At 51.2% G+C, this 24,945-nt stretch overlaps 1 protein-coding gene across 2 annotated transcripts in view; it reads left to right on the plus strand.

The window, feature by feature from the left end:
* Window positions 1-24,784, plus strand: part of LOC144675562 (immunoglobulin superfamily member 11-like) — a 109,716-nt gene extending 84,932 nt beyond the window's left edge. For both annotated transcript variants that reach the window (XM_078536237.1, XM_078536238.1), the window contains exons 6-7: window positions 20,944-21,086; window positions 24,497-24,784. In XM_078536237.1, the coding sequence (XP_078392363.1) occupies window positions 20,944-21,086; window positions 24,497-24,565 (212 nt within the window). In that variant the 3' untranslated portion in view covers window positions 24,566-24,784. The remainder of the gene's footprint in view (window positions 1-20,943; window positions 21,087-24,496) is intronic.
* Window positions 24,785-24,945: the final 161 nt, after the last annotated feature.

Raw genomic sequence — 24,945 nt, forward strand, 5'->3', positions numbered from 1 at the left:
GTTTGGGTGCATTGGGATTGTGGACAGTGGTAGTGAAAGGGAAGGGGTTTGATTCCATTGGGATCGTGGATAGTGGGAGTGAATGGGAACGGGTTCGAGTCTATTGGAAGTTTGGAGATTGTGAGTGAATGGGAAGGGGTTTGGGTCCATTGGGATTGTGGACAGTGGGATTTAATGGGAAGGGGATTGGGTCCATTGGGGTTGTGTAAAGTGGGAGTGAATGGGAAGGGGTTTGGGTCCATTGGCTTTGTGTATTGCGGGAGTGAATGGAAAGGGGTTTGATTCCATTGGGATTGTGGACAGTGGAAGTGAATGGGAAGGGGTTTGGCTCCATTGGGATTGTGGACAGTGGGAGTGAATGGGAAGGGGTTTGGGTCCATTGGGATCGTGTACAGTGGGAGCGAATGTGAAGGGGTTTGGGTCTATTGGGTTTGTGTAGTGCGGGAGTGAATGGGAAGTGGTTTGGGTCCATTGGGATTGTGGACAGTGGGAGTTAATGGGAACAGGTTTGCGTCCTTGTGGAATGTGGACAGTGGGAGTGAATGGAAAGGTGTTTGGGTCCATTAGAATTGTGGACAGTGGGAGTTAATGGTAATGGGTTTGGGTCCATTGGGATTGTGGACAGTGGGAGTGAGTGGGAAGTGTTTTGTGCCCATTGGGATTGTGGACAGTGGGAGTGAATGATAAGGGGTTTGGATCCATTGGGATTTTGGACAGTGGGAGTGAATGGGAAGTTGTTTGAGTCCATTGGGATTGTGGACAGTGGGAGTGAATGGGAAGGATATTGGGTCCATTGGGATGGTGGACATTGGTAGTGAATGTGAAGGGTTTTGGGTCCATTAGGATAGTGGACAGTGGGAATGAATGGTAAGGGGTTTGGTTCCAATGGGATTGTGGACAGTGGGAATGAATGGGAAGGGGTTTGAGTCCATTGGGATTGTGGACAGTGGGAGTGAATGGGAAGGGATTTGGGTGCATTGGGATTGTGTACAATGGGATTGAATCGGAAGTGGTTTGGGTCCATTGAAATTGAGGACAGTGGGAATGAATGCGAAGGGGTTTGGGTCCATTGGTATTGTGTACAGAGGGAGTGAATGGGAAGGGGTTTGGGTCCTTTGGGATTGTGGACACTGGGAGTGAATGTGAAGGGTTTTGGGTCCATTAGGATAGTGGACAGTGGGAATGAATGGTAAGGGGTTTGGTTCCAATGGGATTGTGGACAGTGGGAGTGAATGGGAAGGGGATTGGGTCCATTGGGGTTGTGTACAGTGGGAGTGAATGGGAAGGGGTTTGGGTCCATTGGCTTTGTGTATTGCGGGAGTGAATGGAAAGGGGTTTGATTCCATTGGGATTGTGGACAGTGGAAGTGAATGGGAAGGGGTTTGGCTCCATTGGGATTGTGGACAGTGGGAGTGAATGGGAAGGGGTTTGGGTCCATTGGGATCGTGTACAGTGGGAGCGAATGTGAAGGGGTTTGGGTCTATTGGGTTTGTGTAGTGCGGGAGTGAATGGGAAGTGGTTTGGGTCCATTGGGATTGTGGACAGTGGGAGTTAATGGGAACAGGTTTGCGTCCTTGTGGATTGTGGACAGTGGGAGTGAATGGAAAGGTGTTTGGGTCCATTAGAATTGTGGACAGTGGGAGTTAATGGTAATGGGTTTGGGTCCATTGGGATTGTGGACAGTGGGAGTGAGTGGGAAGTGTTTTGTGCCCATTGGGATTGTGGACAGTGGGAGTGAATGATAAGGGGTTTGGATCCATTGGGATTTTGGACAGTGGGAGTGAATGGGAAGTTGTTTGAGTCCATTGGGATTGTGGACAGTGGGAGTGAATGGGAAGGATATTGGGTCCATTGGGATGGTGGACATTGGTAGTGAATGTGAAGGGTTTTGGGTCCATTAGGATAGTGGACAGTGGGAATGAATGGTAAGGGGTTTGGTTCCAATGGGATTGTGGACAGTGGGAATGAATGGGAAGGGGTTTGGGTCCATTGGGATTGTGGACAGTGGGAGTGAATGGGAAGGGATTTGGGTGCATTGGGATTGTGTACAATGGGATTGAATCGGAAGTGGTTTGGGTCCATTGAAATTGAGGACAGTGGGAATGAATGCGAAGGGGTTTGGGTCCATTGGTATTGTGTACAGAGGGAGTGAATGGGAAGGGGTTTGGGTCCTTTGGGATTGTGGACACTGGGAGTGAATGGGAAGGGGTTTGGGTCCATTACGATTGTGAACTGTGGGAGTGAATGGGAACAGTTTTGTTTCCATTGGAATGTGGACTGTGGGAGTGAATGGGAAGGGGATTCTTTCCATCGGGATAGTGGACAGTGGGAGTGATTGGGAAGGGTTTTGGGTCCATTTGAAATTTGGACATTGGGAGTGAATCGGAAGGGGTTTATGTCCATTGGGTTTGTGGACAGCGGGAGTGAATTGGAAGGGGTTTGGGCCCATTGGGATTGTGGACAGAGGGGGTGAATGGGAAGTGGTTTAGGCCCATTGGGATTGTGGACAGTTGAAGTGCATGGGAAGGGGTTGGGTCCATTGGGATTGTGGACAGTGGGAGTGAATGGGAACAGGTTTGCGTCCTTGTGGATTGTGGACAGTGGGAGTGAATGGGAAGGGGTTTGGTTCCATTGGAATTGTGGACAGTGGGAGTGAATGGTATGGAGTTTGGGTCCATTGGGATTGTGGACAGTGGGAGTGAGTGGGAAGTGGTTTGTGCCCATTGGGATTGTGGAAAGTGGGAGTGAATGATCAGGGGTTTGTATCCATTGGGATTGTGGACAGTGGGAGTGAATGGGAAGTGATTTGGGTCCATTGGGATTGTGGACAATGGGAGTGAATGGGAAGTGGTTTGGGTCCATTGAAATTGTGGACAGTGGATTTGAATGGGAAGAGGTTTGGGTCCATTGGGATTGTGTACAATGGGAGTGAATGGGAAGGGGTTTGGGTCCTTTGGTATTGTGGACAGTGGGAGTGAATGGGAAGGGGTTTGGTTACATTACGATTGTGAACTGTGGGAGTGAATGTGAACAGGTTTGGTTCCATTGGGATTGTGGACTGTGGGAGTGAATGGCAAGGGGATTCTTTCCATCGGGATAGTGGACAGTGGGAGTGATTGGGAAAGGTTTTGGGTCCATTTGAAATTTGGACATTGGGAGTGAATCGGAAGGGGTTTGTGTCCATTGGGTTTGTTGACAGCGGGAGCTAATGGGAAGGGGATTGTTTCCATCGGGATTGTTGACAGTGGGAGTGATTTGGAATGGTTTTGGGTTCATTGGAAATTTGGATGTTGGGAGTGAATGGGAGGGGGTTTGTTTCCATTGGGCTTGTGGACAGAGGGGGTGAATGGGAAGGGGTTTGGGTCCAATGGGTTTGTGGACAGCGCGAGTGAATGGGAAGGGGGTTGGGTCCATTGGGATTGTGGACAGTGGGAGTGAATGGGAAGCAGTTTGTGTCCATTTCGATTGTGGACAGTGGGAGTGAATGGGAAGGGCTTTGTGTCCATTGGGATTGTGGACATTGGGAGTGAAAGGGAAGGGGTTTGGTTCCATTGGTATTGTGGATAGTGGGAGTGAATGGGAAGGGTTTTGGGTCTATTGGAAGTGTGGAGAGTGGCAGTGAATGGGAAGGGATTTGGGTCCATTGTTACTGTGGACAGTGGGAGTTAATGGGAAGAGGTTTGGGTCCATTGGGATTATCGACAGTGGGAGTGAATGGGAAGTGGTTCATGTCCATTGGGATAGCGGACAGTGGGAGTGAATGGGAAGGGGTTTGGGTCCATTGGGATTGTGAATATTGGGAGTGAATGGGAATTGGTTTGGGTCCATTGGGATTGTGGACAGTGGGAGTGAATGGGAAGGGGTTTGGGTCCATTGGGATTGTGGACAGTGGGATGAATGGGAAGTGGTTTGGGTCCATTGGAATTGTGGACAGTTGGAGTGAATGTTAAGCGGTTTGGGTCCATTGGGATTTTGGACAGTGGGAGTGAATGGGAAGTGGTTTGAGTCCATTGGGATTGTGGACAGTGGGAGTGAATGGGAAGGATATTGGGTCCATTGGGATGGTGGACATTGGTAGTGAATGTGAAGGGTTTTGGGTCCATTAGGATAGTGGACAGTGGGAATGAATGGTAAGGGGTTTCGTTCCAATGGGATTGTGGACAGTGGGAATGAATGGGAAGGGGTTTGGGTCCATTGGGATTGTGGACAGTGGGAGTGAATGGGAAGGGATTTGGGTCCATTGGGATTGTGTACAATGGGATTGAATCGGAAGTGGTTTGGGTCCATTGAAATTGAGGACAGTGGGAATGAATGCGAAGGGGTTTGGGTCCATTGGTATTGTGTACAGTGGGAGTGAATGGGAAGGGGTTTGGGTCCTTTGGGATTGTGGACACTGGGAGTGAATGGGAAGGGGTTTGGGTCCATTACGATTGTGAACTGTGGGAGTGAATGGGAACAGTTTTGTTTCCATTGGATTGTGGACTGTGGGAGTGAATGGGAAGGGGATTCTTTCTATCGGGATAGTGGACAGTGGGAGTGATTGGGTAGGGTTTTGGGTCCATTTGAAATTTGGACATTGGGAGTGAATCGGAAGGGGTTTATGTCCATTGGGTTTGTGGACAGCGGGAGTGAATTGGAAGGGGTTTGGGCCCATTGGGATTGTGGACAGAGGGGGTGAATGGGAAGGGGTTTAGGCCCATTGGGATTGTGGACAGTTGGAGTGCATGGGAAGGGGTTTGGGTCCATTGGGATTGTGGACAGTGGGAGTGAATGGGAACAGGTTTGCGTCCTTGTGGATTGTGGACAGTGGGAGTGAATGGGAAGGGGTTTGGGTCCATTGGAATTGTGGACAGTGGGAGTGAATGGTAAGGAGTTTGGGTCCATTGGGATTGTGGACAGTGGGAGTGAGTGGGAAGTGGTTTGTGCCCATTGGGATTGTGGAAAGTGGGAGTGAATGATCAGGGGTTTGTATCCATTGGGATTGTGGACAGTGGGAGTGAATGGGAAGTGATTTGGGTCCTTTGGGATTGTGGACAATGGGAGTGAATGGGAAGTGGTTTGGGTCCATTGAAATTGTGGACAGTGGGATTGAATGGGAAGGGGTTTGGGTCCATTGGGATTGTGTACAATGGGAGTGAATGGGAAGGGGTTTGGGTCCTTTGGTATTGTGGACAGTGGGAGTGAATGGGAAGGGGTTTGGGTACATTACGATAGTGAACTATGGGCGTGAATGTGAACAGGTTTGGTTCCATTGGGATTGTGGACTGTGGGAGTGAATGGGAAGGGGATTCTTTCCATCGGGATAGTGGACAGTGGGAGTGATTGGGAAGGGTTTTGGGTCCATTTGAAATTTGGACATTGGGAGTGAATCGGAAGGGGTTTGTGTCCATTGGGATTGTTGACAGCGGGAGCTAATGGGAAGGGGATTGTTTCCATCGGGATTGTTGACAGTGGGAGTGATTTGGAAGGGTTTTGGGTTCATTGGAAATTTGGATGTTGGGAGTGAATGGAAGGGGGTTTGTTTCCACTGGGCTTGTGGACAGAGGGGGTGAATGGGAAGCAGTTTGTGTCCATTTCTATTGTGGACAGTGTGAGTGAATGGGAAGGGCTTTGTGTCCATTGGGATTGTGGACAGTGGGAGTGAATGGGAAGGGGTTTGGGTGAATTGGGATTGTGGACATTGGGAGTGAAAGGGAAGGGGTTTGGTTCCATTGGTATTGTGGATAGTGGGAGTGAATGGGAAGGGTTTTGGGTCTATTGGAAGTGTGGAGAATGGCAGTGAATGGGAAGGGGTTTGGGTCCATTGGGATTGTGGACAGTGGGACTGAATGGGAAGGGGTTTGGGTCCTTTGGGGTTGTGTAAAGTTGGAGTGAATGGGAAGGGGTTTGGGTCCATTGGCTTTGTGTAGTGCGGGAGTGAATGGAAAGGGGTTTGGTTCCATTGGGATTGTGGACAGTGGAAGTGAATGGGAAGGGGTTTGGCTCCATTGGGATTGTGGACAGTGGGAGTGAATGGGAAGGGATTTGGTTCCATTGGGATTGTGTACAGTGGGAGCGAATGGGAAGGTGTTTGGGTCCATTGGGTTTGTGTAGTGCGGGAGTGAATGTGAAGGGGTTTGGGTCCATTGGGATTGTGGACAGTGGTAGTGAATGGGAAGGGGATTATTTCCATCGGGATTGCGGACAGTTGGAGTGATTTGGAAGGGTTTTGGGTCCATTGGAAATTTGGACATTGGGAGTGAATGGTAAGGGTTTTGGGTCCAATGGGTTTGTGGACAGCGGGAATGAATGGGAAGGGGTTTGGTTCCATTGGGATTGTGGACAGTGGGAGTGAATGGGAAGGGGTTTGGGTCCATTCAGATTGTGGACAGTGGGAGTGAATGAGAAGGGATTTGTGTCAATTGGGATTGTGGACAGTGGGAGTGAATGGGAAGGGGTTTGGGTCCATTGGGATTGTGGACATTTGGAGTGAATGGCAAGGGTTTTGGTTACATTTGGATCATGGACAGTGGGAGTGAATGGGAAGTGGTTTGGGTCCATTGGGTTTGTGGACAGCGGGATTGAATTGGAATGGGTTTGGGTCCATTGGGTTTGTGGACAGCGGGAGTGAATCGGAATGTGTTTGGGTCCATTGGGTTTGTGGACAGTGGGAGTGAATGGGAAGTGTTTTGGGTCCATTGGGATCGTGGACAGTGGGAGTGAATGGGAAGTGTTTTGGGTCCATTGGGATTGTGGACAGTGGGAGTGCATGGGAAGGGGTTTGGGTCCATTGGGATTGTGGACAGTGGGAGTGAATGGGAAGGGGTTAGGGTCCATTGGGATTTTGGACACTGGGAGTGAATGGAAATGGGTTTGGGTCCATTGGGATTGTGGACAGTGCGAGTGAATGGGATGGGATTTGGCTCCATTGTTACTGTGGTCAGTGGGAGTGAATGGGAAGGGGTTTGGCTCCATTGGGATTGTGGACAGTGGTTGTGAATGGGAAGTGGTTTGGGTCCATTGGAATTGTGGAAAGCGGGAGTGAATGGGAAGGGGTTTGGGTCCATTGGGATTGTGGACTGTGGGAGTGAATGGGAAGGGGTTTGGTTCCATTGGGATTGTGGACAGCGGGAGTGAATGGGAAGGGGTTAGCGTCCATTGGGATTGTGGACAGTGGGAGTGAATTGAAAGGGGTTTGTGTCCATTGGGATTGTGGACAGTGGGAGTGAATGGGAAGGGATTTGGGTCCATTGTTACTGTGGACAGTGGGAGTTAATGGGAAGGGGTTTGGGTCCATTGGGATTATCGACAGTGGGAGTGAATGGGAAGTGGTTCATGTCCATTGGGATAGCGGACAGTGGGAGTGAATGGGAAGGGGTTTGGGTCCATTGGGATTGTGAACATTGGGTGTGAATGGGAATTTGTTTGGGTCCATTGGGATTGTGGACAATGGGAGTGAATGGGAAGGGGTTTGGGTCCATTGGGATTGTGGACAGTGGGATGAATGGGAAGTGGTTTGGGTCCATTGGAATTGTGGACAGTTGGAGTGAATGGTAAGCGGTTTGGGTCCATTGGAATGTGGACAGTGGGAGTGAATGGGAAGGTGTTTGGTTCCATTGTGATTGTGGACTGTGGGAGTGAATGGGAAGCGGTTTGGTTCCATTGGGATTGTGGACAGTGGGAGTGAATGGGAAGCGGTTTAGGTCCATTGGGTTTGTGGGCAGTGGGAGTGAATGGGAAGGAGCTTGGGTCCATTGGGATTGTGGACAGTGGGAGTGAATGGGAAGGGGTTTGGGTCCATTGGGATTCTGGACAGTGGGAGTGAACGCGAAGGGGTTTGGGTCCATTGGGATTGCGGACAGTGGGAGTGAATGGGAAGGGATTTGGGTCCATTGTTACTGTGGACAGTGGGAGTTAATGGGAAGGGGTTTGGGTCCATTGGGATTATCGACAGTGGGAGTGAATGGGAAGTGGTTCATGTCCATTGGGATAGCGGACAGTGGGAGTGAATGGGAAGGGGTTTGGGTCCATTGGGATTGTGGACAGTGGGATGAATGGGAAGTGGTTTGGGTCCATTGGAATTGTGGACAGTTGGAGTGAATGGTAAGCGGTTTGGGTCCATTGGGATTTTGGACAGTGGGAGTGAATGGGAAGTGGTTTGAGTCCATTGGGATTGTGGACAGTGGGAGTGAATGGGAAGGATATTGGGTCCATTGGGATGGTGGACATTGGTAGTGAATGTGAAGGGTTTTGAGTCCATTAGGATAGTGGACAGTGGGAATGAATGGTAAGGGGTTTCGTTCCAATGGGATTGTGGACAGTGGGAATGAATGGAAAGGGGTTTGGGTCCATTGGGATTTTGGACAGTGGGAGTGAATGGGAAGGGATTTGGGTCCATTGGGATTGTGTACAATGGGATTGAATCGGAAGTGGTTTGGGTCCATTGAAATTGAGGACAGTGGGAATGAATGCGAAGGGGTTTGGGTCCATTGGTATTGTGTACAGAGGGAGTGAATGGGAAGGGGTTTGGGTCCTTTGGGATTGTGGACACTGGGAGTGAATGTGAAGGGTTTTGGGTCCATTAGGATAGTGGACAGTGGGAATGAATGGTAAGGGGTTTGGTTCCAATGGGATTGTGGACAGTGGGAGTGAATGGGAAGGGGATTGGGTCCATTGGGGTTGTGTACAGTGGGAGTGAATGGGAAGGGGTTTGGGTCCATTGGCTTTGTGTATTGCGGGAGTGAATGGAAAGGGGTTTGATTCCATTGGGATTGTGGACAGTGGAAGTGAATGGGAAGGGGTTTGGCTCCATTGGGATTGTGGACAGTGGGAGTGAATGGGAAGGGGTTTGGGTCCATTGGGATCGTGTACAGTGGGAGCGAATGTGAAGGGGTTTGGGTCTATTGGGTTTGTGTAGTGCGGGAGTGAATGGGAAGTGGTTTGGGTCCATTGGGATTGTGGACAGTGGGAGTTAATGGGAACAGGTTTGCGTCCTTGTGGATTGTGGACAGTGGGAGTGAATGGAAAGGTGTTTGGGTCCATTAGAATTGTGGACAGTGGGAGTTAATGGTAATGGGTTTGGGTCCATTGGGATTGTGGACAGTGGGAGTGAGTGGGAAGTGTTTTGTGCCCATTGGGATTGTGGACAGTGGGAGTGAATGATAAGGGGTTTGGATCCATTGGGATTTTGGACAGTGGGAGTGAATGGGAAGTTGTTTGAGTCCATTGGGATTGTGGACAGTGGGAGTGAATGGGAAGGATATTGGGTCCATTGGGATGGTGGACATTGGTAGTGAATGTGAAGGGTTTTGGGTCCATTAGGATAGTGGATAGTGGGAATGAATGGTAAGGGGTTTGGTTCCAATGGGATTGTGGACAGTGGGAATGAATGGGAAGGGGTTTGGGTCCATTGGGATTGTGGACAGTGGGAGTGAATGGGAAGGGATTTGGGTGCATTGGGATTGTGTACAATGGGATTGAATCGGAAGTGGTTTGGGTCCATTGAAATTGAGGACAGTGGGAATGAATGCGAAGGGGTTTGGGTCCATTGGTATTGTGTACAGAGGGAGTGAATGGGAAGGGGTTTGGGTCCTTTGGGATTGTGGACACTGGGAGTGAATGGGAAGGGGTTTGGGTCCATTACGATTGTGAACTGTGGGAGTGAATGGGAACAGTTTTGTTTCCATTGGAATGTGGACTGTGGGAGTGAATGGGAAGGGGATTCTTTCCATCGGGATAGTGGACAGTGGGAGTGATTGGGAAGGGTTTTGGGTCCATTTGAAATTTGGACATTGGGAGTGAATCGGAAGGGGTTTATGTCCATTGGGTTTGGGGACAGCGGGAGTGAATTGGAAGGGGTTTGGGCCCATTGGGATTGTGGACAGAGGGGGTGAATGGGAAGTGGTTTAGGCCCATTGGGATTGTGGACAGTTGAAGTGCATGGGAAGGGGTTGGGTCCATTGGGATTGTGGACAGTGGGAGTGAATGGGAACAGGTTTGCGTCCTTGTGGATTGTGGACAGTGGGAGTGAATGGGAAGGGGTTTGGTTCCATTGGAATTGTGGACAGTGGGAGTGAATGGTATGGAGTTTGGGTCCATTGGGATTGTGGACAGTGGGAGTGAGTGGGAAGTGGTTTGTGCCCATTGGGATTGTGGAAAGTGGGAGTGAATGATCAGGGGTTTGTATCCATTGGGATTGTGGACAGTGGGAGTGAATGGGAAGTGATTTGGGTCCATTGGGATTGTGGACAATGGGAGTGAATGGGAAGTGGTTTGGGTCCATTGAAATTGTGGACAGTGGATTTGAATGGGAAGGGGTTTGGGTCCATTGGGATTGTGTACAATGGGAGTGAATGGGAAGGGGTTTGGGTCCTTTGGTATTGTGGACAGTGGGAGTGAATGGGAAGGGGTTTGGTTACATTACGATTGTGAACTGTGGGAGTGAATGTGAACAGGTTTGGTTCCATTGGGATTGTGGACTGTGGGAGTGAATGGCAAGGGGATTCTTTCCATCGGGATAGTGGACAGTGGGAGTGATTGGGAAAGGTTTTGGGTCCATTTGAAATTTGGACATTGGGAGTGAATCGGAAGGGGTTTGTGTCCATTGGGTTTGTTGACAGCGGGAGCTAATGGGAAGGGGATTGTTTCCATCGGGATTGTTGACAGTGGGAGTGATTTGGAATGGTTTTGGGTTCATTGGAAATTTGGATGTTGGGAGTGAATGGGAGGGGGTTTGTTTCCATTGGGCTTGTGGACAGAGGGGGTGAATGGGAAGGGGTTTGGGTCCAATGGGTTTGTGGACAGCGCGAGTGAATGGGAAGGGGGTTGGGTCCATTGGGATTGTGGACAGTGGGAGTGAATGGGAAGCAGTTTGTGTCCATTTCGATTGTGGACAGTGGGAGTGAATGGGAAGGGCTTTGTGTCCATTGGGATTGTGGACATTGGGAGTGAAAGGGAAGGGGTTTGGTTCCATTGGTATTGTGGATAGTGGGAGTGAATGGGAAGGGTTTTGGGTCTATTGGAAGTGTGGAGAGTGGCAGTGAATGGGAAGGGATTTGGGTCCATTGTTACTGTGGACAGTGGGAGTTAATGGGAAGAGGTTTGGGTCCATTGGGATTATCGACAGTGGGAGTGAATGGGAAGTGGTTCATGTCCATTGGGATAGCGGACAGTGGGAGTGAATGGGAAGGGGTTTGGGTCCATTGGGATTGTGAATATTGGGAGTGAATGGGAATTGGTTTGGGTCCATTGGGATTGTGGACAGTGGGAGTGAATGGGAAGGGGTTTGGGTCCATTGGGATTGTGGACAGTGGGATGAATGGGAAGTGGTTTGGGTCCATTGGAATTGTGGACAGTTGGAGTGAATGTTAAGCGGTTTGGGTCCATTGGGATTTTGGACAGTGGGAGTGAATGGGAAGTGGTTTGAGTCCATTGGGATTGTGGACAGTGGGAGTGAATGGGAAGGATATTGGGTCCATTGGGATGGTGGACATTGGTAGTGAATGTGAAGGGTTTTGGGTCCATTAGGATAGTGGACAGTGGGAATGAATGGTAAGGGGTTTCGTTCCAATGGGATTGTGGACAGTGGGAATGAATGGGAAGGGGTTTGGGTCCATTGGGATTGTGGACAGTGGGAGTGAATGGGAAGGGATTTGGGTCCATTGGGATTGTGTACAATGGGATTGAATCGGAAGTGGTTTGGGTCCATTGAAATTGAGGACAGTGGGAATGAATGCGAAGGGGTTTGGGTCCATTGGTATTGTGTACAGTGGGAGTGAATGGGAAGGGGTTTGGGTCCTTTGGGATTGTGGACACTGGGAGTGAATGGGAAGGGGTTTGGGTCCATTACGATTGTGAACTGTGGGAGTGAATGGGAACAGTTTTGTTTCCATTGGATTGTGGACTGTGGGAGTGAATGGGAAGGGGATTCTTTCTATCGGGATAGTGGACAGTGGGAGTGATTGGGTAGGGTTTTGGGTCCATTTGAAATTTGGACATTGGGAGTGAATCGGAAGGGGTTTATGTCCATTGGGTTTGTGGACAGCGGGAGTGAATTGGAAGGGGTTTGGGCCCATTGGGATTGTGGACAGAGGGGGTGAATGGGAAGGGGTTTAGGCCCATTGGGATTGTGGACAGTTGGAGTGCATGGGAAGGGGTTTGGGTCCATTGGGATTGTGGACAGTGGGAGTGAATGGGAACAGGTTTGCGTCCTTGTGGATTGTGGACAGTGGGAGTGAATGGGAAGGGGTTTGGGTCCATTGGAATTGTGGACAGTGGGAGTGAATGGTAAGGAGTTTGGGTCCATTGGGATTGTGGACAGTGGGAGTGAGTGGGAAGTGGTTTGTGCCCATTGGGATTGTGGAAAGTGGGAGTGAATGATCAGGGGTTTGTATCCATTGGGATTGTGGACAGTGGGAGTGAATGGGAAGTGATTTGGGTCCTTTGGGATTGTGGACAATGGGAGTGAATGGGAAGTGGTTTGGGTCCATTGAAATTGTGGACAGTGGGATTGAATGGGAAGGGGTTTGGGTCCATTGGGATTGTGTACAATGGGAGTGAATGGGAAGGGGTTTGGGTCCTTTGGTATTGTGGACAGTGGGAGTGAATGGGAAGGGGTTTGGGTACATTACGATAGTGAACTATGGGCGTGAATGTGAACAGGTTTGGTTCCATTGGGATTGTGGACTGTGGGAGTGAATGGGAAGGGGATTCTTTCCATCGGGATAGTGGACAGTGGGAGTGATTGGGAAGGGTTTTGGGTCCATTTGAAATTTGGACATTGGGAGTGAATCGGAAGGGGTTTGTGTCCATTGGGATTGTTGACAGCGGGAGCTAATGGGAAGGGGATTGTTTCCATCGGGATTGTTGACAGTGGGAGTGATTTGGAAGGGTTTTGGGTTCATTGGAAATTTGGATGTTGGGAGTGAATGGAAGGGGGTTTGTTTCCACTGGGCTTGTGGACAGAGGGGGTGAATGGGAAGCAGTTTGTGTCCATTTCTATTGTGGACAGTGTGAGTGAATGGGAAGGGCTTTGTGTCCATTGGGATTGTGGACAGTGGGAGTGAATGGGAAGGGGTTTGGGTGAATTGGGATTGTGGACATTGGGAGTGAAAGGGAAGGGGTTTGGTTCCATTGGTATTGTGGATAGTGGGAGTGAATGGGAAGGGTTTTGGGTCTATTGGAAGTGTGGAGAATGGCAGTGAATGGGAAGGGGTTTGGGTCCATTGGGATTGTGGACAGTGGGACTGAATGGGAAGGGGTTTGGGTCCTTTGGGGTTGTGTAAAGTTGGAGTGAATGGGAAGGGGTTTGGGTCCATTGGCTTTGTGTAGTGCGGGAGTGAATGGAAAGGGGTTTGGTTCCATTGGGATTGTGGACAGTGGAAGTGAATGGGAAGGGGTTTGGCTCCATTGGGATTGTGGACAGTGGGAGTGAATGGGAAGGGATTTGGTTCCATTGGGATTGTGTACAGTGGGAGCGAATGGGAAGGTGTTTGGGTCCATTGGGTTTGTGTAGTGCGGGAGTGAATGTGAAGGGGTTTGGGTCCATTGGGATTGTGGACAGTGGTAGTGAATGGGAAGGGGATTATTTCCATCGGGATTGTGGACAGTTGGAGTGATTTGGAAGGGTTTTGGGTCCATTGGAAATTTGGACATTGGGAGTGAATGGTAAGGGTTTTGGGTCCAATGGGTTTGTGGACAGCGGGAATGAATGGGAAGGGGTTTGGTTCCATTGGGATTGTGGACAGTGGGAGTGAATGGGAAGGGGTTTGGGTCCATTCAGATTGTGGACAGTGGGAGTGAATGAGAAGGGATTTGTGTCAATTGGGATTGTGGACAGTGGGAGTGAATGGGAAGGTGTTTGGGTCCATTGGGATTGTGGACATTTGGAGTGAATGGCAAGGGTTTTGGTTACATTTGGATCGTGGACAGTGGGAGTGAATGGGAAGTGGTTTGGGTCCATTGGGTTTGTGGACAGCGGGATTGAATTGGAATGGGTTTGGGTCCATTGGGTTTGTGGACAGCGGGAGTGAATCGGAATGTGTTTGGGTCCATTGGGTTTGTGGACAGTGGGAGTGAATGGGAAGTGTTTTGGGTCCATTGGGATCGTGGACAGTGGGAGTGAATGGGAAGTGTTTTGGGTCCATTGGGATTGTGGACAGTGGGAGTGCATGGGAAGGGGTTTGGGTCCATTGGGATTGTGGACAGTGGGAGTGAATGGGAAGGGGTTAGGGTCCATTGGGATTTTGGACACTGGGAGTGAATGGAAATGGGTTTGGGTCCATTGGGATTGTGGACAGTGCGAGTGAATGGGATGGGATTTGGCTCCATTGTTACTGTGGTCAGTGGGAGTGAATGGGAAGGGGTTTGGCTCCATTGGGATTGTGGACAGTGGTTGTGAATGGGAAGTGGTTTGGGTCCATTGGAATTGTGGAAAGCGGGAGTGAATGGGAAGGGGTTTGGGTCCATTGGGATTGTGGACTGTGGGAGTGAATGGGAAGGGGTTTGGTTCCATTGGGATTGTGGACAGCGGGAGTGAATGGGAAGGGGTTAGCGTCCATTGGGATTGTGGACAGTGGGAGTGAATTGAAAGGGGTTTGTGTCCATTGGGATTGTGGACAGTGGGAGTGAATGGGAAGGGATTTGGGTCCATTGTTACTGTGGACAGTGGGAGTTAATGGGAAGGGGTTTGGGTCCATTGGGATTATCGACAGTGGGAGTGAATGGGAAGTGGTTCATGTCCATTGGGATAGCGGACAGTGGGAGTGAATGGGAAGGGGTTTGGGTCCATTGGGATTGTGAACATTGGGTGTGAATGGGAATTTGTTTGGGTCCATTGGGATTGTGGACAATGGGAGTGAATGGGAAGGGGTTTGGGTCCATTGGGATTGTGGACAGTGGGATGAATGGGAAGTGGTTTGGGTCCATTGGAATTGTGGACAGTTGGAGTGAATGGTAAGCGGTTTGGGTCCATTGGAATGTGGACAGTGGGAGTGAATGGGAAGGTGTTTGGTTCCATTGTGATTGTGGACTGTGGGAGTGAATGGGAAGCGGTTTGGTTCCATTGGGATTGTGGACAGTGGGAGTGAATGGGAAGCGGTTTAGGTCCATTGGGTTTGTGGGCAGTGGGAGTGAATGGGAAGGAGCTTGGGTCCATTGGGATTGTGGACAGCGGGAGTGAATGGGAAGGGGTTTGGGTCCATTGGGATTCTGGACAGTGGGAGTGAACGCGAAGGGGTTTGGGTCCATTGGGATTGCGGACAGTGGGAGTGAATGGGAAGGGATTTGGGTCCATTGTTACTGTGGACAGTGGGAGTTAATGGGAAGGGGTTTGGGTCCATTGGGATTATCGACAGTGGGAGTGAATGGGAAGTGGTTCATGTCCATTGGGATAGCGGACAGTGGGAGTGAATGGGAAGGGGTTTGGGTCCATTGGGATTGCGGACAGTGGGAGTGAATGGGAAGGGATTTGGGTCCATTGTTACTGTGGACAGTGGGAGTTAATGGGAAGGGGTTTGGGTCCATTGGGATTATCGACAGTGGGAGTGAATGGGAAGTGGTTCATGTCCATTGGGATAGCGGACAGTGGGAGTGAATGGGAAGGGGTTTGGGTCCATTGGGATTGTGGACAGTGGGATGAATGGGAAGTGGTTTGGGTCCATTGGAATTGTGGACAGTTGGAGTGAATGGTAAGCGGTTTGGGTCCATTGGGATTTTGGACAGTGGGAGTGAATGGGAAGTGGTTTGAGTCCATTGGGATTGTGGACAGTGGGAGTGAATGGGAAGGATATTGGGTCCATTGGGATGGTGGACATTGGTAGTGAATGTGAAGGGTTTTGGGTCCATTAGGATAGTGGACAGTGGGAATGAATGGTAAGGGGTTTCGTTCCAATGGGATTGTGGACAGTGGGAATGAATGGGAAGGGGTTTGGGTCCATTGGGATTTTGGACAGTGGGAGTGAATGGGAAGGGATTTGGGTCCATTGGGATTGTGTACAATGGGATTGAATCGGAAGTGGTTTGGGTCCATTGAAATTGAGGACAGTGGGAATGAATGCGAAGGGGTTTGGGTCCATTGGTATTGTGTACAGTTGGAGTGAATGGGAAGGGGTTTGGGTCCTTTGGGATTGTGGACACTGGGAGTGAATGGGAAGGGGTTTGGGTCCATTACGATTGTGAACTGTGGGAGTGAATGGGAACAGTTTTGTTTCCATTGGATTGTGGACTGTGGGAGTGAATGGGAAGGGGATTCTTTCCATTGGGATAGTGGACAGTGGGAGTGATTGGGAAGGGTTTTGGGTCCATTTGAAATTTGGACATTGGGAGTGAATCGGAAGGGGTTTATGTCCATTGGGTTTGTGGACAGCGGGAGTGAATTGGAAGGGGTTTGGGCCCATTGGGATTGTGGACAGAGGGGGTGAATGGGAAGGGGTTTAGGCCCATTGGGATTGTGGACAGTGGGAGTGCATGGGAAGGGGTTTGGGTCCATTGGGATTGTGGACAGTGGGAGTGAATGGGAACAGGTTTGCGTCCTTGTGGATTGTGGACAGTGGGAGTGAATGGGAAGGGGTTTGGGTCCATTGGAATTGTGGACAGTGGGAGTGAATGGTAAGGAGTTTGGGTCCATTGGGATTGTGGACAGTGGGAGTGAGTGGGAAGTGGTTTGTGCCCATTGGGATTGTGGAAAGTGGGAGTGAATGATCAGGGGTTTGTATCCATTGGGATTGTGGACAGTGGGAGTGAATGGGAAGTGATTTGGGTCCATTGGGATTGTGGACAATGGGAGTGAATGGGAAGTGGTTTGGGTCCATTGAAATTGTGGACAGTGGGATTGAATGGGAAGGGGTTTGGGTCCTTTGGTATTGTGGACAGTGGGAGTGAATGGGAAGGGGTTTGGGTACATTACGATTGTGAACTATGGGAGTGAATGTGAACAGGTTTGGTTCCATTGGGATTGTGGACTGTGGGAGTGAATGGGAAGGGGATTCTTTCCATCGGGATAGTGGACAGTGGGAGTGATTGGGAAGGGTTTTGGGTCCATTTGAAATTTGGACATTGGGAGTGAATCGGAAGGGGTTTGTGTCCATTGGGTTTGTTGACAGCGGGAGCTATTGGGAAGGGGATTGTTTCCATCGGGATTGTTGACAGTGGGAGTGATTTGGAAGGGTTTTGGGTTCATTGGAAATTTGGATGTTGGGAGTGAATGGGAGGGGGTTTGTTTCCAATGGGCTTGTGGACAGAGGGGGTGAATGGGAAGGGGTTTGGGTCCAATGGGTTTGTGGACAGCGCGAGTGAATGGGAAGGGGGTTGGGTCCATTGGGATTGTGGACAGTGGGAGTGAATGGGAAGCAGTTTGTGTCCATTTCGATTGTGGACAGTGGGAGTGAATGGGAAGGGCTTTGTGTCCATTGGGATTGTGGACAGTGGGAGTGAATGGGAAGGGGTTTGGGTGCATTGGGATTGTGGACATTGGGAGTGAAAGGGAAGGGGTTTGGTTCCATTGGTATTTTGGATAGTGGGAGTGAATGGGAAGGGTTTTGGGTCTATTGGAAGTGTGGAGAGTGGCAGTGAATGGGAAGGGGTTTGGGTCCATTGGGATTGTGGACAGTGGGACTGAATGGGAAGGGGTTTGGGTCCTTTGGGGTTGTGTACAGTTGGAGTGAATGGGAAGGGATTTGGGTCCATTGGCTTTTTGTAGTGCGGGAGTGAATGGAAAGGGGTTTGGTTCCATTGGGATTGTGGACAGTGGAAGTGAATGGGAAGGGGTTTGGCTCCATTGGGATTGTGGACAGTGGGAGTGAATGGGAAGGGGTTTGGTTCCATTGGGATCATGTACAGTGGGAGCCAATGGGAAGGGGTTTGGGTCCATTGGGTTTGTGTAGTGCGGGAGTGAATGTGAAGGGGTTTGGGTCCATTGGGATTGTGGACAGTGGGAGTGAATGGGAACAGGTTTGCGTCCTTGTGGATTGTGGACAGTGGGAGTGAATGGGAAGGGGTTTGGGTCCATTGGGATTGTGGACAGTGGGAGTGAATGGTAAGGAGTTTGGGTCCATTGGGATTGTGGACAGTGGGAGTGAGTGGGAAGTGGTTTGTGCCCATTGGGATTGTGGACAGTGGGAGTGAATGATAAGGGGTTTGTATCCATTGGGATTGTGGACAGTGGGAGTGAATGGGAAGTGATTTGGGTCCATTGGGATTGTGGACAATGGGAGTGAATGGGAAGTGGTTTGGGTCCATTGAAATTTTGGACAGTGGGATTGAATGGGAAGGGGTTTGGGTTCTTTGGGATTGTGGACAGTGGGAGTGAATGGGAAGGGGTTTGGATACATTACTATTGTGAACTGTGGGAGTGAATGGGAACAGGTTTGGTTCCATTGGGATTGTGGACTGTGGGAGTGAATGGGAAGGGGATTCTTTCCATCGGGATAGTGGACGGTGGGAGTGAATGGCAAGTTGTTTGGGTCCATTGGGATTGTGGACAGTGGGAGTGAATGGGAAGGGGTTTGGGTCCATTGGGATTGTGGACAGTGGGAGTGAATGTGAAGGGGTTTTTGGACAGTGGGAGTGAATGGGAAGTGGTTTGGTTCCATTGGGATGGTGGACAGTGGGAGTGAATGGGAAGGCGTTTGGGTCCATTGGGTTTGTGGACAGCGGGAGTGAATGGGAAGGGATTTGTGTCCATTGGGATTCTGGACAGTGGGAGTGAATGGGAAGGGGTTTGGGTCCATTGGGATTGTGGACAGTGGGAGTGAATGAGAAGGTGTTTGGGTCAATTCGGATTGTGGACAGTGGGAGTGAATGGGAAGGGGTTTGTGTCCATTGGGATTGTGGACAGCGGGACTTAATGGGAAGGGGTTTGTGTATTGGGATTGTTTACAGTGGGAGTGAATGGGAAGGTGTTTGGGTCCATTTGGATTTTGGACAGTGGGAGTGAATGGGAAGGGTTTTGGGTCCATTGGATTTGTCGACAGTGCGAGTGAATGGGAAGGGGTTTGGGTCAATTGGGATCGTGGACAGTGGGAGTGAATGGGAATGGGTTTGTTTCCATTGGGATTGTGAACAGTGGGAGTGAATGGGAAGGGATTTGGGTCCTTTGGGATTGTGGACAGTTGGAGTGAATGGGAAGGGGTTTGGGTCCATTGGGTTTGTGTAGTGCGGGAGTGAATGTGAAGGGGTTTGGGTCCATTGGGATTGTGGACAGTGGTAGTGAATGGGAAGGGGATTATTTCCATCGGGATTGTGGACAGTTGGAGTGATTTGGAAGGGTTTTGGGTCCATTGGAAATTTGGACATTGGGAGTGAATGGTAAGGGTTTTGGGTCCAATGGGTTTGTGGACAGCGGGAATGAATGGGAAGGGGTTTGGTTCCATTGGGATTGTGGACAGTGGGAGTGAATGGGAAGGGGTTTGGGTCCATTCAGATTGTGGACAGTGGGAGTGAATGAGAAGGGGTTTGTGTCAATTGGGATTGTGGACAGTGGGAGTGAATGGGAAGGTGTTTGGGTCCATTGGGATTGTGGACATTTGGAGTGAATGGCAAGGGTTTTGGTTCCATTTGGATCGTGGACAGTGGGAGTGAATGGGAAGTGTTTTGGGTCAATTGGGATTGTGGACAGTGGGAGTGCATGGGAATGGGTTTGGGTCCATTGGGATTGTGGACAGTGGGAGTGAATGGGAAGGGGTTAGGGTCCATTGGGATTGTGGACACTGGGAGTGAATGGAAATGGGTTTGGGTCCATTGGGATTGTGGACAGTGCGAGTGAATGGGATGGGATTTGAGTCCATTGTTACTGTGGTCAGTGGGAGTGAATGGGAAGGGGTTTGGCTCCATTGGGATTGTGGACAGTGGTTGTGAATGGGAAGTGGTTTGGGTCCATTGGAATTGTGGAAAGCGGGAGTGAATGGGAAGGGGTTTGGGTCCATTGGGATTGTGGACTGTGGGAGTGAATGGGAAGGGGTTTGGGTCCATTGGGATTGTGGACAGCGGGAGTGAATGGGAAGGGGTTAGCGTCCATTGGGATTGTGGACAGTGGGAGTGAATTGAAAGGGGTTTGTGTCCATTGGGATTGCGGACAGTGGGAGTGAATGGGAAGGGATTTGGGTCCATTGTTACTGTGGACAGTGGGAGTTAATGGGAAGGGGTTTGGGTCCATTGGGATTATCGACAGTGGGAGTGAATGGGAAGTGGTTCATGTCCATTGGGATAGCGGACAGTGGGAGTGAATGGGAAGGGGTTTGGGTCCATTGGGATTGTGAACATTGGGAGTGAATGGGAATTGGTTTGGGTCCATTGGGATTGTGGACAGTGGGAGTGAATGGGAAGGGGTTTGGGTCCATTGGGATTGTGGACAGTGGGATGAATGGGAAGTGGTTTGGGTCCATTGGAATTGTGGACAGTTGGAGTGAATGGTAAGCGGTTTGGGTCCATTGGAATGTGGACAGTGGGAGTGAATGGGAAGGTGTTTGGTTCCATTGGGATTGTGGACTGTGGGAGTGAATGGGAAGCGGTTTGGGTCCATTGGGATTGTGGACAGTGGGAGTGAATGGTAAGCAGTTTGGGTCCATTGGGTTTGTGGGCAGTGGGAGTGAATGGGAAGGGGCTTGGGTCCATTGGGATTGTGGACAGTGGGAATGAATGGGAAGGGGTTTGGGTCCATTGGGATTGTGGACAGTGGGAGTGAACGCGAAGGGTTTTGGGTCCATTGGGATTGCGGACAGTGGGAGTGAATGGGAAGGGGCTTGGGTCCATTGGGATTGTGGACAGTGGGAGTGAATGGGAAGGGGTTTGGGTCCATTGGGATTGTGGACAGTGGGAGTGAACGCGAAGGGGTTTGGGTCCATTGGGATTGCGGACAGTGGGAGTAAATGGGAAGTTGTGTTTGCTGTGTAGTTTCCCTCAGGCCAATGTCGATTTGGGTGTCTCGGTTTTCCTAGCGTTCAATCACCTTCGTGTCCCATTCATTTGCAGTCGAGCAGGCTGAGAACACTCTGGCCGTCGGTGTCTCCGTTGCCATGGCGATGGCGTTGATCCTGCTCGTGCTCTTTGGTCTGGTTCTGTGCCTTCACTGGGAGAACAGGAGGCAGCGGTGGAGGGCCGCGCGAGAGAAGCAGGTGAGCGAAAACCCTTCCGCGGCGTCTCGGGGTACCTGGACCCCACCCACGGCCAGTTTCAGAGCTGCCAGGCATGCCCTGGTACCAGGCGGCTGGTGCCTTGGGTGTCCCTTTACACATTGTGCCAGCTTCCTGGCACTTCCCATCCAGTAAACCGTCCCAAAGGGCTTCACCGGAGGGTGACCAAACCAGGCGTGACTCTGAGTCACAGTAAGTGGTTATGAGGGACAGGGGGCCAAAAGCTCAGTCAAGGAGCTTCTTCAAGGAGGACAAAGAGAGAGAGGGAGAGAGGCGGAGAGGGTGAGGGAGGGAATTCAAGGGCTCAGGGCCCCAGGCAGCTGAAGGCACGGCCGCCAATGGCGGAGTGATGGGAATCGGGAGATGCTCAAGAGGCCGGAATTGGAGGAGCGCAGGGATCTTGGAGGGTTGTAGGGGCTGGAGGAGGTTTCAGAGATAGGGACGGTTGTAGGGGCTGGAGGAGGTTACAGAGATAGGGAGGGTTGTAGGGGCTGGAAGAGGTTACAGAGATAGGGAGGGTTGTAGTGGCTGGAGGAGGTTACAGAGATAGGGAGGGTTGTAGGGGCTGGAGGAGTTTACAGAGATAGGGCTGTAGGGACTGGAGGAGGTTACAGAGATAGGGAGGATTGTAGGGGCTGGAGGAGGTTACAGAGATAGGGAGGGTTGTAGGGGCTGTAGGAGGTTACAGAGATGGGGGGGTTGTAGGGGATAGAGGAGGGTGCAGAGATAGGGAGGATTGTAGGGGCTGGAGGAGGTTACAGAGATAGGGGGGTTGTAGGAGCTGGAGGAGGTTACAGAGATTGGGAGGATGTAGGGGCTGGAGGAGGTTACAGAGATGGGGGTGCTGTAGGGGCTGGAGGAGGTTACAGAGATAGGGAGGGAACAGAGAAAGGGAGGGGTTGTCGGGGCTGTAGGAGGTTAGAGAGATAGGGAGGGTTTGAGGGATTGGAGGTGGTTACAGAGTTAGGGATGGTTGTAGGATCTGGAGGAGGTTACAGAGATAGAGAGGGTTGTAGAGGCTGGAGGAGCTTACAGAGATAGGGAGGGTGGTAGGGGCTGCAGGAGGTTGCAGAGATAAGAAGGGTTGTAGGGGCTGGAGGAGGTTACAGAGATAGGGAGGGTTGTAGGGGCTGGAGGAGGTTACAGAGATAGGGAGGGTTGTAGGGACTGGAGGAGGTTACAGAGAGAGTGAAGGTTGTAGGGGCTGGAGGAGGTGACAGAGATAGGGAGGGTTGTAGGGGCTGTAGGAGGTTACAGAGATGGGGGGGCAGTAGGGGCTGGAGGAGGTTACAGAGATAGGGAGGGAACAGAGAAAGGGAGGGGTTGTCGGGGCTGTAGGAGGCTAGAGAGATAGGGAGGGTTTGAGGGATTGGAGGTGGTTACAGAGTTAGGGATGGTTGTAGGATCTGGAGGAGGTTACAGAGATAGAGAGGGTTGTAGAGGCTGGAGGAGCTTACAGAGATAGGGAGGGTTGGAGGGACTGGAGGAGTTTACAGAGATAGGGAGGGTTGTCGGGGCTGGAGGAGGTTACAGAGATGGGGAGTGTTGTCGGGGCTGGAGGAGGTTACAGAGGTAGGGAAAATTTTACAGGCTGGAGGAAGTTACAGAGATAGGGAGGGTTGTAGGGACTGGAGGAGGTAGCAGAGTTAGGGAGGGTTGTAGGGTCTGGAGGAGGTTACAGAGATAGGGAGGGTTGTAGAGACTGGAGGAGGTTACAGAGATAGGGAGGGGTGTAGGGGCTGGAGGAGGTTACAGAGATAGGGAGAGTTTTAGGGATGGGAGGAGTTTACAGAGATAGGGAGCGTTGTAGGGGCTGGAGGAGTTTATAGAGATAGGGAGCGTTGTAGGGACTGGAGGAGGTTACAGAGATAGGGACGATTGTAGTGACTGGAGGAGGTTTCAGAGACAGGGAGGGTTGTAGGGACTGGAGGAGGTTACAGAGATAGGGAGGGTTGTAGGGACTGGAGGAGGTTACAGAGATAGGGAGGATTGTAGTGACTGGAGGAGGTTACAGAGATAGGGAGGGTTGTAGGGACTGGAGTAGTCTAGAGAAATAGGGACATTTGTAGGTGTTGGAGGAGGTTACAGAGATAGGGAGTGTAGCAAGTGGAGGAGGTTGCAGAGATACGGAGGGTTGTAGAGGCTCGAGGAGGTTACAGAGATAGAGAGGGTTGTAGGGACTGGAGGACACTGCAGAGATAGGGAGGCTTGTAGGAACTGGAGGAGGTTACAGAGATGGGGAGGGTTGTCGGGGCTGGAGGAGGTTACAGAGATAGGGAAAATTTTACAGGCTGGAGGAAGTTACAGAGTTAGGGAGAGTTGTAGGGGCTGGAGAAGGTTACAGATATAGGGAGAGTTGTAGGGACTGGAGGAGGTTTCAGAGATCGGGAGGGTTATAGGGGCTGGAGGAGGTTACAGAGATAGGGAGGGTTGTAGGGGCTGGAGGAGGTTACAGAGATAGGGAGGGGTGTAGGGGCTGGAGGAGGTTACAGAGATAGGGAGGGTTGTAGGGGCTGGAGGAGGTTACAGAGATAGGGAGGGGTGTAGAAGCTGGAGGAGGTTACAGAGATAGGGAGGTGTGTAGGAGCTGGAGGAGGTTACAGAGATAGGGAGGTGTGTAGGAGCTGGAGGAGGTTACAGAGATAGGGAGGGGTGTAGGGGCTGGAGGAGGTTACAGAGATAGGGAGGGTTGTAGGGGCTGGAGGAGGTTACAGAGATAGGGAGGTGTGTAGGAGCTGGAGGAGGTTACAGAGATAGGGAGGTGTGTAGGGGCTGGAGGAGCTGAGAGGGATAGGGAGGGTTGTAGTGGCTGGAGGTGTTTAGAAGCATAGGGAGGTGTGTATGGGCTGGAGGGTGTGAGTGGGATAGGGAGGTGTGTAGGGGCTGGAGGGTGTGAGTCGGATAGGGAGGGGTGTAGGGGCTGGAGGAGGTGAGAGGGATAGTGAGGTGTGTAGGGGCTGGAGGAGGTGAGAGGGATAGTGAGGTGTATAAGGGCTGGAGGAGGTGAGAGGATAGGGCGGGTTGTTGGTGTTGGAGGAGCTGAGAGGGATAGGCTGGGAATGAGCAATTCAGGAGGTTTAGTATTTGGGAATGGAGGCTTTGTTGAGTGGGGGTCGGTGAGGTTGAGGGATGACGCGTGGAGGTGACTCGGGAGGTGCAGACAGTGTGGCCGCCCCCTGTCTGTGGGGCTGATGTTTCCAGAGGGTGGGGAGATGTGAGTCTGCTCCCCAGTCGCTTTGCGAAGCCAAGTCTGGAGCCGCCGGAGGCACATTCGCGAGGGCTTCAGCAGTCGAACAGCTGTGATGGAGGGTGGGGGGGGCGGTGGGTGAACCAACATTCATTTATCTGCCACTCGTGCTCTGCCTAACCTCTGGTGGTTCCCTGTTTTTCAGGAGACCTGCATCCCTGAGGATCTCGACGCCCCACCCAGTCGACCTCCTGCGCCCCAGCGAACCCTCTGAGGCCCGTGGGCAGGCTGAGGTGGGAAAGCTATTCCCAGGTTCCCCCAGGCTTCCGGACCGCCCCTGCTCATCCGGCCTGTCCCCTCCAAACACCATCCCACTGGCCCGCGCCCATGAGGCTGTTTCATTCCCAATGTTTCCCTTCCTGTCCCCAGCGATTCTCTGATATCATCCATGTCCATCCGGTCAAACACCATTAAAGTTTGCAGTTGAATTGCTGGTCTGGTCTTTCACTCTCGCTGCCTCACAGAGCAGGTCATCAGCTTCCAACGCTCTCCGGGTCCACGTCGAGGGTAACGAACGAGGAAGAGAGTTTCTCCCCGATCCCTCGATCCCACCCGCCCACCTTCTCCCCGATCCCTCGATCCCACCCGGTCACC

The sequence above is a fragment of the Cetorhinus maximus genome, unplaced genomic scaffold, assembly GCF_964194155.1.
Source record: "Cetorhinus maximus unplaced genomic scaffold, sCetMax3.hap1.1 HAP1_SCAFFOLD_1012, whole genome shotgun sequence".
Lineage (NCBI taxonomy): Eukaryota > Metazoa > Chordata > Chondrichthyes > Lamniformes > Cetorhinidae > Cetorhinus > Cetorhinus maximus.